General features: G+C 40.5%; 1 protein-coding gene across 1 annotated transcript in view; it reads left to right on the forward strand.

Moving 5' to 3' along the window:
* LOC124605789 (rRNA N6-adenosine-methyltransferase ZCCHC4) overlaps positions 1 to 12,893 on the forward strand; it is an 85,071-nt gene that overhangs the window by 58,829 nt on the left and 13,349 nt on the right. Inside the window, exons 7-8 of the mRNA XM_047137680.1 lie at positions 4,186 to 4,352; positions 9,635 to 9,817. Of these exons, the coding sequence (XP_046993636.1) occupies positions 4,186 to 4,352; positions 9,635 to 9,817 (350 nt within the window). The remainder of the gene's footprint in view (positions 1 to 4,185; positions 4,353 to 9,634; positions 9,818 to 12,893) is intronic.

Raw genomic sequence — 12,893 nt, forward strand, 5'->3', positions numbered from 1 at the left:
ATAAGTAGGAGACTGGGGCAGAGAGGGGGAGGGATAGCCAGGTAGGGGTGGAGGACAGTAAAGTGCTGCTGGGAGTGTGTAGGGATAAGGTAGAGAGTAGGGCAGCTAGGTGCAATCGGGAGGTTAGATGGAGGGCAGGAGGGGGGGGGGGGTGGGGGGGGGGGGAGGGGTTAGTGGAAAAGGAGATAAGTAAAAAGGACTGTGTGTGTCAATGGAACAGAGGACTTTGTAGTGCTGGAATGGGAACAGGGAAGAGGCTTGACAGGTAAGGACAATGGTTAACAGAGGTTGGGTCTAGGAGTGATACGGGAATGTAGGATATATTGCAGGAAGAGATCCCACCTGGCAATTCAGAAAAGCTGGTGTTGGTGGGAAGGATTCAGATGGCACAGGCTGTGAGCAGTCATTGAAATGAAGAATGTCGTGTCAGGGCAGTGTGCTCAGCAACAGGATGGTCCAGCTGTTTCTTGGTCACAGTTTGTCAGTGGCAATTTATTTGGACAGACAGCTTGTTGATTGCCATGCCCACTTAGAATGCAGCACAGTAGTTGCAGCTTAGCTTGTAGATCACATGACTGGTTTCACAGGTAGCCCTGCCTTTGATGGGCTAGGTGATGTTTGTGACTGGACGGGAGTAGGTGGTGGTGGGAGGATGTATGGGACAGGTCTTGCATCTAGGGCTATTACAAGGTTATAAGCCATGAGGCAAGGGGTCAGAGCAGGGGGTGTGTAGGGATGGAAAAGGATATTGTGTAGATTTGGTGTGCAGCGGAATACCACTGTGGGAGGGGTGGGAAAGATCGTGGGTAGTACATTTCTCATTTCAGGGCACTACAAAAGGTAGCTGAAACACTGACGGAGAATGTAATTCAGTTGCTCCAGTCCTGTGTGGTACTGAGTCACAAGGTGAATGCTCCTCTGTGGCCAGGGTGGTGGAACTTTGGGTAGTATTGGGTGACTGAAAAGATGAGACACAGGAGATCTGTTTTTGTTCAAGATTGGGAGGGCAATTACAAACTGTAAAAGCCTGAGTTAGACCCCTGGTATATTTTGAGAGGGAGTGCTCATCACTACATATGCAATGGTTGCTGGTGGGTAGGCTTTATGGAAGGGACTCCATTGTATGAAATGGGTGACAGCTGTGGAAGTGGAGGGGGTGTTCCTGATGGTTGGTAGGTTTGATGGACAGAGGTACTGATGTAGTCTTATTTGAGGTGTAGGTCAACATTGACAAAGTCCGCTTGATGGGAGGAGTAGGACCCGCTGAAGTAAATAGGAGAGAAAGTGTTGAGGTTCTGGAGGAATGTGGATAGGGTGTCTTCACCCTTGATCCAGATCACAAAGATGTCATACAACTTACTTCCTACGTAAAATATACCAACCATTTTTTTATTGATTGACTCTACACATTTCCTGTTCCTTTATCACACAGTGTCCTGCTCATCACTATCGATGACACCTCCCCCTTACACTAACGTCCGTAATACCCAAGGCCTTACTGCTATTGAACATTCTCAATATCCATTGGATTCCAAACCAACCTCTACCTTCCTAATCGCCATTACCAATTATATCCTCACCCACAATTACCTCTCCTTTGAAGGCATTACCTACAAACAAATCCAGGATACAGCTATAGGCACCCACGTGGCACTATCTTGTACCAACCTATGTATGGGCCATCTGGAGCAATCATTCCTAAACACCCAGAATCCCAAACACCTCACCTTTATTTGACAATGTCTTCATGATTTGAATTAAATGCAAAGACATGCTATCCACTTTCCTCCATTACCTCAGCACTTTCTCTCCCATTTGCTTCAGCTGGTCCTACTCAGACCATCAAGCCACTTTCCTTGATTTTGACCTCTACCTCAAAGATGGCTATATCAGTAATTCTGGCACATCAAATCTAACAACCACCAGCAATACCTCCACTTTAACAGCTGCCACCCATTCTGTACCAAGAAGTCTTTTCCATACAGCCTAGCCAACCAAGCACTTGTCTTCTTTCCAGTCCCCCAATATCTCCCTAGTCCCACCGTCCGGCCACAGAGGGCCATTCACCTTGTGACTCAGTACCACTGAAGACTGAGCAACTGAATTACATTCTCCACCAGAGTTTCGACTACCTCTTGTCAAGCCCTGAAATGAGAAATGTACTACCCACTGTCCTTTCCACCCCTCCCGCGGTGGTATTCCACCACCCATGGAACCTACACAATTTCCTTGTCCATCCCTATACAGCCCCCATTCCCAACCCCTTGCCTCATGGCTCGGATCACTGTAACAGACCTAGATGACAGACCTGCCCCATACAGTATCCCACCACCACCACCACCACCACCACCACCACCACCTCCTACTCTCCTTCTGGTCACAAACATCACCTATCCCATCAAAGGCAGGGCTACCTGTGAAACCAGTCATGTGATCTACAAGCTAAGCTACAACTACTGTGCTGAATTCTAAGTGGGCATGGCAATCAACAATCTGGCTGTCCAAACAAATTGCCACTGACAAACTGGGACCAAGAAACAACTGGACCACCGTATTGCTGAGCTCGCCATCCGACACGACATTCCTCATTTTGATGATTGCTTCACAGCCTGTGCCATCTGGATCCTTCCCACCACCACCACATTTCTAAATTGTCAGGTGGGACCTTTTCCTGCAATATATCTTAGTTCCCATAATCCTGCTGGGCTCAACCTCTGTTGGCCATTGTCCTTACCCATCTAGCCCTTTTCCTGTTCCCATTCCAGCACTACACAGCCCTCTATTCCACCAACACACCCAGTCTTTATACTTCTCTCCTTTTCCGCAATCTCCCCCCCCCCCCCCCCTCTGCCCCCTCCCTCGCCCTTTGCCTAACCTCCCGATTGCACCAAGCTGCCCTACCCTCCACTTTGTCCCCTGCACACTCCCAGCAGCTCTTTACTGTCCCCCACCCCTACCTGGCTATCCCTCCCCCTCCCTGTCCCAGCCTCCTCCTTACCCCCACCTGTTCGTCTCTCCCATAATGTGCTGTTGCTCGCAGTCGGGCTCCAGCTGCCACAGACTGTGGTCGTGTGTGTGAGGTGCGTTTGCGTGTGTGTGTGTGTGTGTGTGTGTGTGTGTGTGTGTGTGTGTGTGTGTGTGTGTGTGTGTGCATGTGCGGTGTCTATTTTTGACAAAGGCTTTGTTGGCCGAAAACTATCTTTCTGACAGTGTTTTGTTGTGCTTTTCTGCGACTCAATATCTCTGCTATGTGGTGAGTAACAACTATCATATTGTTACATAAAATAAATTTGGTGCTGAATGTATTTCATCTCAGACAACATTTATCAAATGTAGCAATAAGTACAACTGGTTTTTGTAAATTAACTTAAATGATGGATTTTTTAAGTCATTGAAAGTTTATTGTAACCAGATGATGCGAAGTTCCCAATACTGTGCTGGATCATTATGAAACCTTGGTTACCGGACATAGATTCAATAATGCATTTTTTTCAACAAATGCATTATTTATTTCCTTTCAATTACAGTATTTTACTTTTCCTGCAGATCTCATTATCTTGCTGCTAGTAAGACTGACTATGGACTTGAATCGACTAAGATATGTACCAAAGGTGACATAATAGACAAAGATAAATAATTCAAAGATATAAAATGAAAATGATTAAGCTGTTGGATTTTACTCAGTCGATTTACTTGCGAATTTTAATGTAATTATTTCAGGTCTTCAGATTTATGTAAATGATTTTATAAAATAAAATAATTTTTTTTAACTTTACATTTTACAGTATGATGATAAACAATTGTTTCATAGCTGACTTGAATGTCACAATCAAGGTGAAGTGTCGGTCATTAGTTACTCAAACATTACTTCAAAAAAAAGACTCTAAGATAATCAGTGTGAACCCCATGACTCCATGTCTTGAAGATGACAAAATGAATCAACAAGTACAGAGTTGTAATAGTAAGTGAAGAGGGCGACACCCAATGAAACGGAGTCCAGTTTCTGTAAAACTGTTACGGGTGGCACTTACTGTTTTTTGGAATTGTGTGTGTGTGTGTGTGTGTGTGTGTGTGTGTGTGTGTGTGTGTGTGTTTCGTTTCACTGTTACCATAAAGTCTTTGTGTTAATTAATTTAAATGTGTTTAGTTATGATATTTGGTTCACTTCTCATGACAAAATTTTAGGTTCTAAAATTATGAAGAAGGGATCACCTGTACGGATTTTCACTGACATCCCACTAGAGAAATGTGAATTACCAGCAGAAGAAGGATACCGGTTCTGCCCCGTATGTAGACAGTGGTCTAGTCAGGAGAACAAGCATTGCACTTATTGCAACAAGTGTACTTCAAAGGTAATGTGTGCAGTAATAGGATTAGAAATTATTCATACGTTAAAAATGAAAGGGGTATCAGAGTTTAATGTCTTTTATGTGAAGTTTGTACTTGATACGCATTTAGGACACATCATACAGAAAATGTTACCATAGAAATATTCTATTCATTATGTGCCTCATTAGGTGCCACTCTCTGTCTGCTTTCTAATTTACAGCCCTTGTGCACCTGTTCTTCACTTGATAAATCTCAGTGAAAAAAATACTGTTTAGCATATAGGAGAAAAACCTATCTTTGTGGCTTTTCCTTCCTTTGAAATAACTACTGAAGTTTCGTAATTTAATGGGACTGTGTGTATCGTCCCTGTTAGTGTAGAATTTATGTTCATGCTCAGCATTTAATTATGTTAAAAGAGAATCTCCTGTTTGTCATTTTGAGCACAATGATTTTTACATTTGTTTCAAAAGGAACTTGACCCCTCAAATCAAGGTCATTGGCAGTTCATTTCTGATTTTTTTTTATGTGTAGTGGTGTCGCAAAGTTCATCTGATATTCCGTACGCTTACGTTGTGTTTGTTGGGCAAGAGTACAGAATAGTATTGAGTGACTTCTGGAAGTCGAGGAACACAGCATCGACCTGAGCATCAGTATTTGCTGCCGTCTGTGCTTCATGGATGAACAGAGCAAGTTGGATTTCACGTGATTGCTGTTTGCAGAACCCATTTCAATTCATATGGAGGAAATTTTCAGCAGTCAGTCAGGTCATAGTACATGAGCATAAACCATGTTCTAAAATTCTGTGACAGACGGACTTCAGCAATATCGTTGTATGCGCTTGTTTGCCACCCTTTCATCAAAACGAGAATGACCCCTGGATTTTCCATTAATTTGGAATGCTTCATTCTTCGGGTGATGTATGGCAGGCTATTGCTAGAATAGGAGTGAGTTCCTTCACATTGTGTATCTAGAATTTTGTAGGTATCCAGTCAGGTGCGGTCTCCTTTCCTTTGTTGCTGTAATTTAGTTGATTTTCTATCATACAGTTGCTTATTTCGATGTCTATCATTTTATTTTTTTGTATGAGAATTGAAAGAAGGTACCACAGTACAGTCTTCCTCAGTGGGATAGTTTTAGAGAAAGAGGGTTTAGTACTGTGACCTTCTCTCTGTCATCCTCTGTTTCTTTACAGTTGATCAGTGGCTTTAATCTGTTTATGGATTTAACCAAGCAACAGAATTTCTTAGAATTTTCCTTAAATCGGTAGATAGAATATTACTTTTGAATTTGTTGAGTGCTTCATGCATGGCTGTCCTTACACCTTAGATTTGCCAGCACCCTCCCCCCCCCCCCCCCCCCTCCCCTACCCCATGAAGCTTTGGCTATGCTTAAACCTGCAATGAAGTTCTCTTTGGTTTTGAAGCTTTCGCGCACACCACAACTTTGTTTATGATGTGTTGTGCAGTAATCTTGAAATTGTCCATTTATAATCATCATTGTCAATCTCAGAGATGTGTTTTATATTGGCTGCTCTACTCAAGTAATCAGAAATATCTCTCTCTCTCTCTCTCTCTCTCTCTCTCTCTCTCTCTCTCCTCTGGTGTGTGTGTGTGTGTGTGTGTGTGTGTGTGTGTGTGTGTGTGTGTGTGTGTGTGTGTAACTGCAAGAAATTATTCTCATGTAATGAGGGACACGATCACAGTAGTATATATGAATTGATGATTTTTGTAGTTGTTCAGTTAACAACTTATAACAGATCACAGTGCCATATGTACTAACATGGTGGCTAAATGTGTAGTACATTGCCTAGCTTTCGGAACTAATAGTCCTTTCTTCTGAGAATCTGTAGGAGCTGCCCTTCATTTTTTACCTTCCCCAACCTACTCCTCTCTCTTCCCCCAAAAAAGGAGTTGTTAGTTTTGAAAGCTAGGAAATGTATGAATTTTTCTTTTTATGTGTGCAAATCAACAGTACTACATGCTTTTGCTCCTTAAGGTAAGTATTCATCAGCAATTGTATCTTATAATTTATCATCTGAATTTTCCTGTGGTGCATGCGTATTAACACAAATGTATGAAAGTAAGCAAAATTGTCTCATACTTCTCAAAATAGTTTGAAAGCTACATTATCCAGATGATGTTGTAAGGATCCAGAGCTGTATATGGAATCACATTTCAGCCTCAGTATTCCACACACTGTTCTTATACACACAGAACGTCAAAATCAACTTCAAAGAGAGATTATATAGTGAGGTGACAAGTCATGAGATACCTCCTAATATCATGTTGGACCTCCTTTTTCATGCTGAATTGCAGCAACTTGATGTGTCATGGACTCTACAAGTCGTTGGAAGTCCCTTGCAGAAATATTGACTGCTGTCCATAATTGCGAAAATGTTGCCGGTGCAGGATTTTGTGCACAAGCTGACCTCTTGATTAAGTCCCATAAATGTTCAATCAGATCGTATTGATCTGGGTGGCCAAATCATTCACTTGGATTGTTCAGAATGTTCTTCAAACCAATCATGAACAACTGTGGTCTGGTGACATGTTTGGGAACATGTACCGTATTTACTCGAATCTAAGCCGCCCTTTTTTTTCTCCGTCCCGAGTTTCGACCACTGCATTTTCATACATTATTCCGTATTGTTCCTCTTCAAACGTAGCAGCATTTCAATGTTCTACGAGAATCCAGCTGGCAAGACTGTTTGGGATATTTGCCAATATGGCCAACTCTGCTTTCTGAATTTTTTCCTAACTGTGAGAAGAAATGGTTGCTAATAGGAACTTTTATGAATTGTGAATCACATGCAGTATTCTCTTCACCATAAGAATAATATGAATATAAACATTTTACCATGTATTCTTTCGTGTTTCCTGCTATCTCATTTAAATCCTGTCCGCCTAATAAACTACGAAACTAGAGTGAGACAACAGCAGATGCGGAAGAATATACATACCATGTCATGTTTATACTCGTATTATTCTTATGCCTAATAGTGATACAGTCAGAAATGAAGCACGACAATTGACTAGATTTTTAAATCTAAGATGACTCTAATTTCTGTGCATAATGTAATGTATTAAAGAGGCGTCTGCAAAGATTTTCAAACGGAAATTTTTTTCGCTAAATTCTCGTTCAGAACATCTTCTATCATAAGCAGTCTATTATTTGGTTCTTGTTGATCATTATCAAAGAAAGCAGCAGTGTAAGTAGCAACAAATAGCAGTCTCTTGCCATTGTTTCACTAATGAGACGATTCCTCTCTTTGTTTTTTTAAATTGTAAGCGGCGGTAGCGTGCACAAAAGCAAGCCATGCCACGAGCGGCAACAGGCCATGAACCCTCATTTTCAGAATGTGACAAAGAATGCATGACACAGTACAGTAATGCATTTTCAGCTTTGAGTGACGGAAACACCTATAACAAAAAGAACTGCACTTGTCAGATCAAAGAAAAATAAACAATCAATTCAAACCAGACGAAGCACATGAAAAAGGAAGGGTACCCGTATAAATACGGACGGAGTGCCTGACGCATAACAACGGCTACCTGGTAAAGCTTAACTGCTAAGCTTACGACTCGAACCAAACTACTACAGCTGTATCGTCATTCATTCAACCTAAATTGTGTCTCATATTACAATGGACCAACTTTGTTTCGATTTGGAAGTGCGGCCTAAGACTTTTCTCTCCCCTTGAATTTCGAGTCTCAGATTTCAGGTGCGGCTTAGATTCGGGAAAATTTGTTTTCCTTGATTTCGAGTCTCATTTTTCAGGTGTGGCTTAGATTCGAGTGCGGCTTAAATTCGAGTAAATACGGTAGTCTATGAATGGCTGCAAATTGTTTCAAAGTACCCAGACATCCAGAGGACACAGTCCATTCCATGTATACACAGCACACACCAGTTGACAGTTTGTATCCATGACTTTGTGGGGTCTGCACTACAGTAGAGTCCTACCATCAGCTCTTACCAGCTGAACTCGGGACTCATCAGACCAGACCACAGTTCTACAGTCATCTAGGGCAACCGATATGGTAAAGACCCCAGGAGAGGTGCTGCAGGTGATCTGCTGTTAGCAAAGGCACTTGCGTTAGCCATCTGCTGCCATTAGGCCATTAACGCCAAATTTCAACATACTCTCCCAGAGGATGTGTTCGTTGAACGTTCCACATTGGTTTCTGCTGTTGTTTCACACAGTGTTGCTTGTCTGTTAGGATTGATAACTCTACACAAATTCCACTGGTTTTTTTCATGAAGTGAAGGTTGTCAGCCACTGCATTGTCAGTGGTGAGAGGTAATGCCTTACATGTGGTATTCTTGGTATACACTTGACACTGTATATCTTGGAATATTGAGTTTGCTAAAGATTTCTGAAATGGAATGTCCCTTCCGTCTAGTTTGAATTTCCATTCTGCATTCAAAGTCTGTTAATTCTCATTGTGTGGTCATTATCACATCAGAATCCTTTACATGTGAGTCACCTGAGTACAAATGACAGCTCCGCTAATGCAGTGCCCTTCTATACCTTGTGTATGTTATACTACCGCCGTTTGTATATGTGCATATTGTTTTTCCATGACTTTTGTCAGCTCAGTGTGTACAACCAGTTGTCAGTGTATAACATATTTGCTCTCTTTTTCTTCTCCAAATACCTTAAAAAACAGTATGTTATGAGAATACTGGAAAACACAAAAAAATACAGTCGGCACCAAGAATTGTTGAAGTATGTAGGAACACATGCTAATTGTTATTTTTTGTTGTTCACTATAAAGTTCATTTAACCTAAAATGATGTTATATAGATTTTGCAACAGCTTGGACACTGCCCCAGTTAGCATTGGCTTTCTGTCTCAACTAAATTTTGCATTAGATCAAAATCAGCAACTTTTTCAATTTCTGAGAAACTATTGTTAGATAAAAATCAGCAACTTTTTCAATTTCTGAGAAACTATTGTTAGATAAAAATCAGCAACTTTTTCAATTTCTGAGAAACTATTGTGTTGTAGGCCTCAAGACTTTTGACCTTGATGTTTTAAAAAATGGGAGACTAGTGATCTAAACCTATTCAAAGGAGTTACTTTATATGGCTCCCTGACTACTGTGTCAAAGCTCAATGGAATCAGTGGATTGCGGTGTGTGGCCTGTCATTGTGACACACATTGAAGTGTTTCTCTGAGTCTTTTACTATGAAATGGCAGTGAATGCTATTGAAGGAATTCTTTATGTTGGTACATACTAGACCTGAACTGACTGAATTATTTTTACTATCACATTATCACACATTTTTTATTGTTCTGTTACAGAATGGGACAACTTATGAGCATTGCTTTAAGTGCAACAGATGTGTGAAACCTTCTTGGAAGCACTGTGGCACATGTGGACGCTGTTGCCTAACTAATCACAAATGTGGAACTTTTGTTCCTTCTGGTGTTTGTTTCCACTGTGGTGGTGAAGGACACAGGAAAGGCAACTGTCCACAGAAAGAGGTATGCATTGGGTTTAAATTGAATTCGTGAGGATAATACATAACAGAAAAACTCTTTTTACAGAATTAAGAAGCTCTTGTTATGTCAGTTTTTTTATTTGTTGTTACTATGCCTTGTGTGTATCTGCTCAGTAACAATAGAATTTTGTACTACTTGCTTAATTGTAATTTTTATTTTCTAATATTCCTGTTACGAGTGTTAGAATGTTCTACACTCATTGACACTGTGGTTAAGGCAGACTTCCCCCTGACCCCATCTCATGGTTTCTGTAAATCACTTCAGGTAAATGCTAGAACAGTTCCATATTAAACACCATGCTGTGACAGTCTTAATCAGTCTAATCTTATAATCTTGTGCTCTGTCACTACTTCTGTCATTGTTAAGAGCACATTAATCCCTGATCTTCTTTCTTTGTTCATACAGTCACAGACATCTGTTTTGTTAGCTCTGGATGATTTATGATCACTTGGTAATGACTAGGATCTGGAAAAATGTAGCTCTATCTTTGATTAAATTCATATTTATTTTTACCAAACTTTGCATATTTTGTCAGAATTCACATCTAACTTTTTTGCTTGCAAATTTAAAAAGATGTCAAGCAACATAAATGAAGAGAAAGCCTTAGTGCTGTGACATTGACTGTTAAAGAATGTGCAGATTGGGGAACTTCATGACTGGAATGTTTGCTTTTGCAAAAACTTCAACAGCTTTTTTTTTTTCTTTCTGAAATAGCCTTTGTTTCTTCTTTTGGCTATATTTCAGCTTTCAACAAAGGATTGTTCTGTTCAGAAGTTGGAGAATTTTCCTACCAATGAATTGAATGCATCTCTGACTTAATGTGTTTCTTGAAGTTATTTTTCTTTCTCCACTCAACTCTATTGCTAAAAAATTTGTGTAATATTAATTTTGAGCTGCTTTGGAGATTCATAGCCATGCAGTCCATATGTGACAACGATGGAGATAGAACTGACAAGGCATGTAGCATGGAAGTAGTACCGAAAAGAACTCCTTTCGCATGTTAGGGGAGGAATTTTGGCACAGTCAAAATACGTGGCGGGTTTCGTTTTCCACTTGCTTTGGTGTAGTATGTGGACGGTGTATACTTAGCAGACAGCTGTGAGCCTAAACTAAACAAACTAGAAAAATGACTTGCAGAGGGAAGATGAGCAGTGTGGGGAAACAAGCCCTGCCTCCCTCTTGCAAGGCAGCCGCCAGCCGACATCCGTGCTCTATTTTTCTGTGGAAGCAGAACTGACACGTTTTCACAGAATCACCGATCTTTCTGGTGTTGTGTGGAAATAAGAAAAAAACAACAGCAAGCAAGATACAACACAAAGCATTCGGAATGGGCAACTCTGCAATTGCATCTTGATGTTGGAAGAGTATATTGCTTATGGAGATTTTCAGAATATTGTAAACCAGGTAGTTCTGGCCCGACATCTAGCAGAATTTGATGTGAACACAGTTCAAAATTCCCACCATCAAAAATTGCCACAGTAAAAGTGGTGAACTTTGGCTAACAAACGTGTGCAACCACCTACTATTTTTTGTTATACATTGCGACAACAGCACTCAAAGCAGTGGATAAGCTATGGTCCTGAATACAATATTCATTGAATGTAAACACTATCATCTATATGAATTTTCATCCTTATATTTATTTATTTATTTGTTTATATATAAAAACAAAGATGAGGTGACTTACCGAACGAAAGCGCTGGCAGGTCGATAGACACACAAACAAACACAAACACACACACAAAATTCAAGCTTTTGCAACAAACTGTTGCCTCATCAGAAAAGAGGGAAGGAGAGGGGAAGACGAAAGGAAGTGGGTTTTAAGGGAGAGGGTAAGGAGTCATTCCAATCCCGGGAGCGGAAAGACTTACTTTAGGGGGAAAAAAGGACAGGTATACACTCGCACACACGCACATATCCATCCACACATACAGACACAAGCAGACACGTTTGTTAGCCAAAGTTCACCACTTTTACTGTGGCAATTTTTGATGGTGGGAATTTTGAACTGTGTTCACATCAAATTCTGCTAGATGTCGGGCCAGAACTACCTGGTTTACAATATTCTGGAAATCTCCATAAGCAATATACTCTTCCAACATCAAGATGCAATTGCAGAGTTGCCCATTCCGAATGCTTTATGTTGTATCTTGCTTGCTGTTGTCTGCTTGTGTCTGTATGTGTGGATGGATATGTGCGTGTGTGCGAGTGTATACCTGTCCTTTTTTCCCCCTAAAGTAAGTCTTTCCGCTCCCGGGATTGGAATGACTCCTTACCCTCTCCCTTAAAACCCACTTCCTTTCGTCTTCCCCTCTCCTTCCCTCTTTCCTGATGAGGCAACAGTTTGTTGCGAAAGCTTGAATTTTGTGTGTGTGTTTGTTTGTTTGTGTGTCTATCGACCTGCCAGCGCTTTTGTTCGGTAAGTCACCTCATCTTTGTTTTTATATATAATTTTTCCCACGTGGAATGTTTCCTTCTATTATATTGATATTTATCTGTTTATTTATTTATGTATTTATTTATTCATGTAATTATTTATTTTTGATGTTGGAACAAACTTGTACTGCCTTTCAGTTGATAAGAGCTGTCTTAATCGGTGGTACTATATTGCATTATGTGGTGTGTAACTTACACAGATCATTCACCTGCTCACAACTGGCATGGCACCAGAGCATTGAGTGCACTGATATGCTATTGAATTCATGCATTTTTTGTTTTGCAAACACATTCTGACACACACTATCTTTTCAAATTGGGATTTGCCAGATGATGTGTAATACCAGTAACCAAAAACTGGTTTCAATATTTATGTAAAGAAAATAAAGCTATTTCAGACAATCTCTGATAAAATAGTTCATCTTTGATACAGTTCGCTGTTTCACGGTGTGTTAGGTAATTTTGCATTTTCGTATTTTGTGGCAGAAATCAAATCTGTATTTGCATTAATCGCAAAACGCAAACTTATTCTGATGCTGGTAATGACATTACTCAACAGCATAACATTTTTAACCTTGCGTACTCTTGTTTTTATGATTTAATGCAAAGTACTGTAACAAAA

This window comes from Schistocerca americana, chromosome 3 (assembly GCF_021461395.2).
Source record: "Schistocerca americana isolate TAMUIC-IGC-003095 chromosome 3, iqSchAmer2.1, whole genome shotgun sequence".
NCBI classification, from domain to species: Eukaryota; Metazoa; Arthropoda; class Insecta; order Orthoptera; family Acrididae; genus Schistocerca; species Schistocerca americana.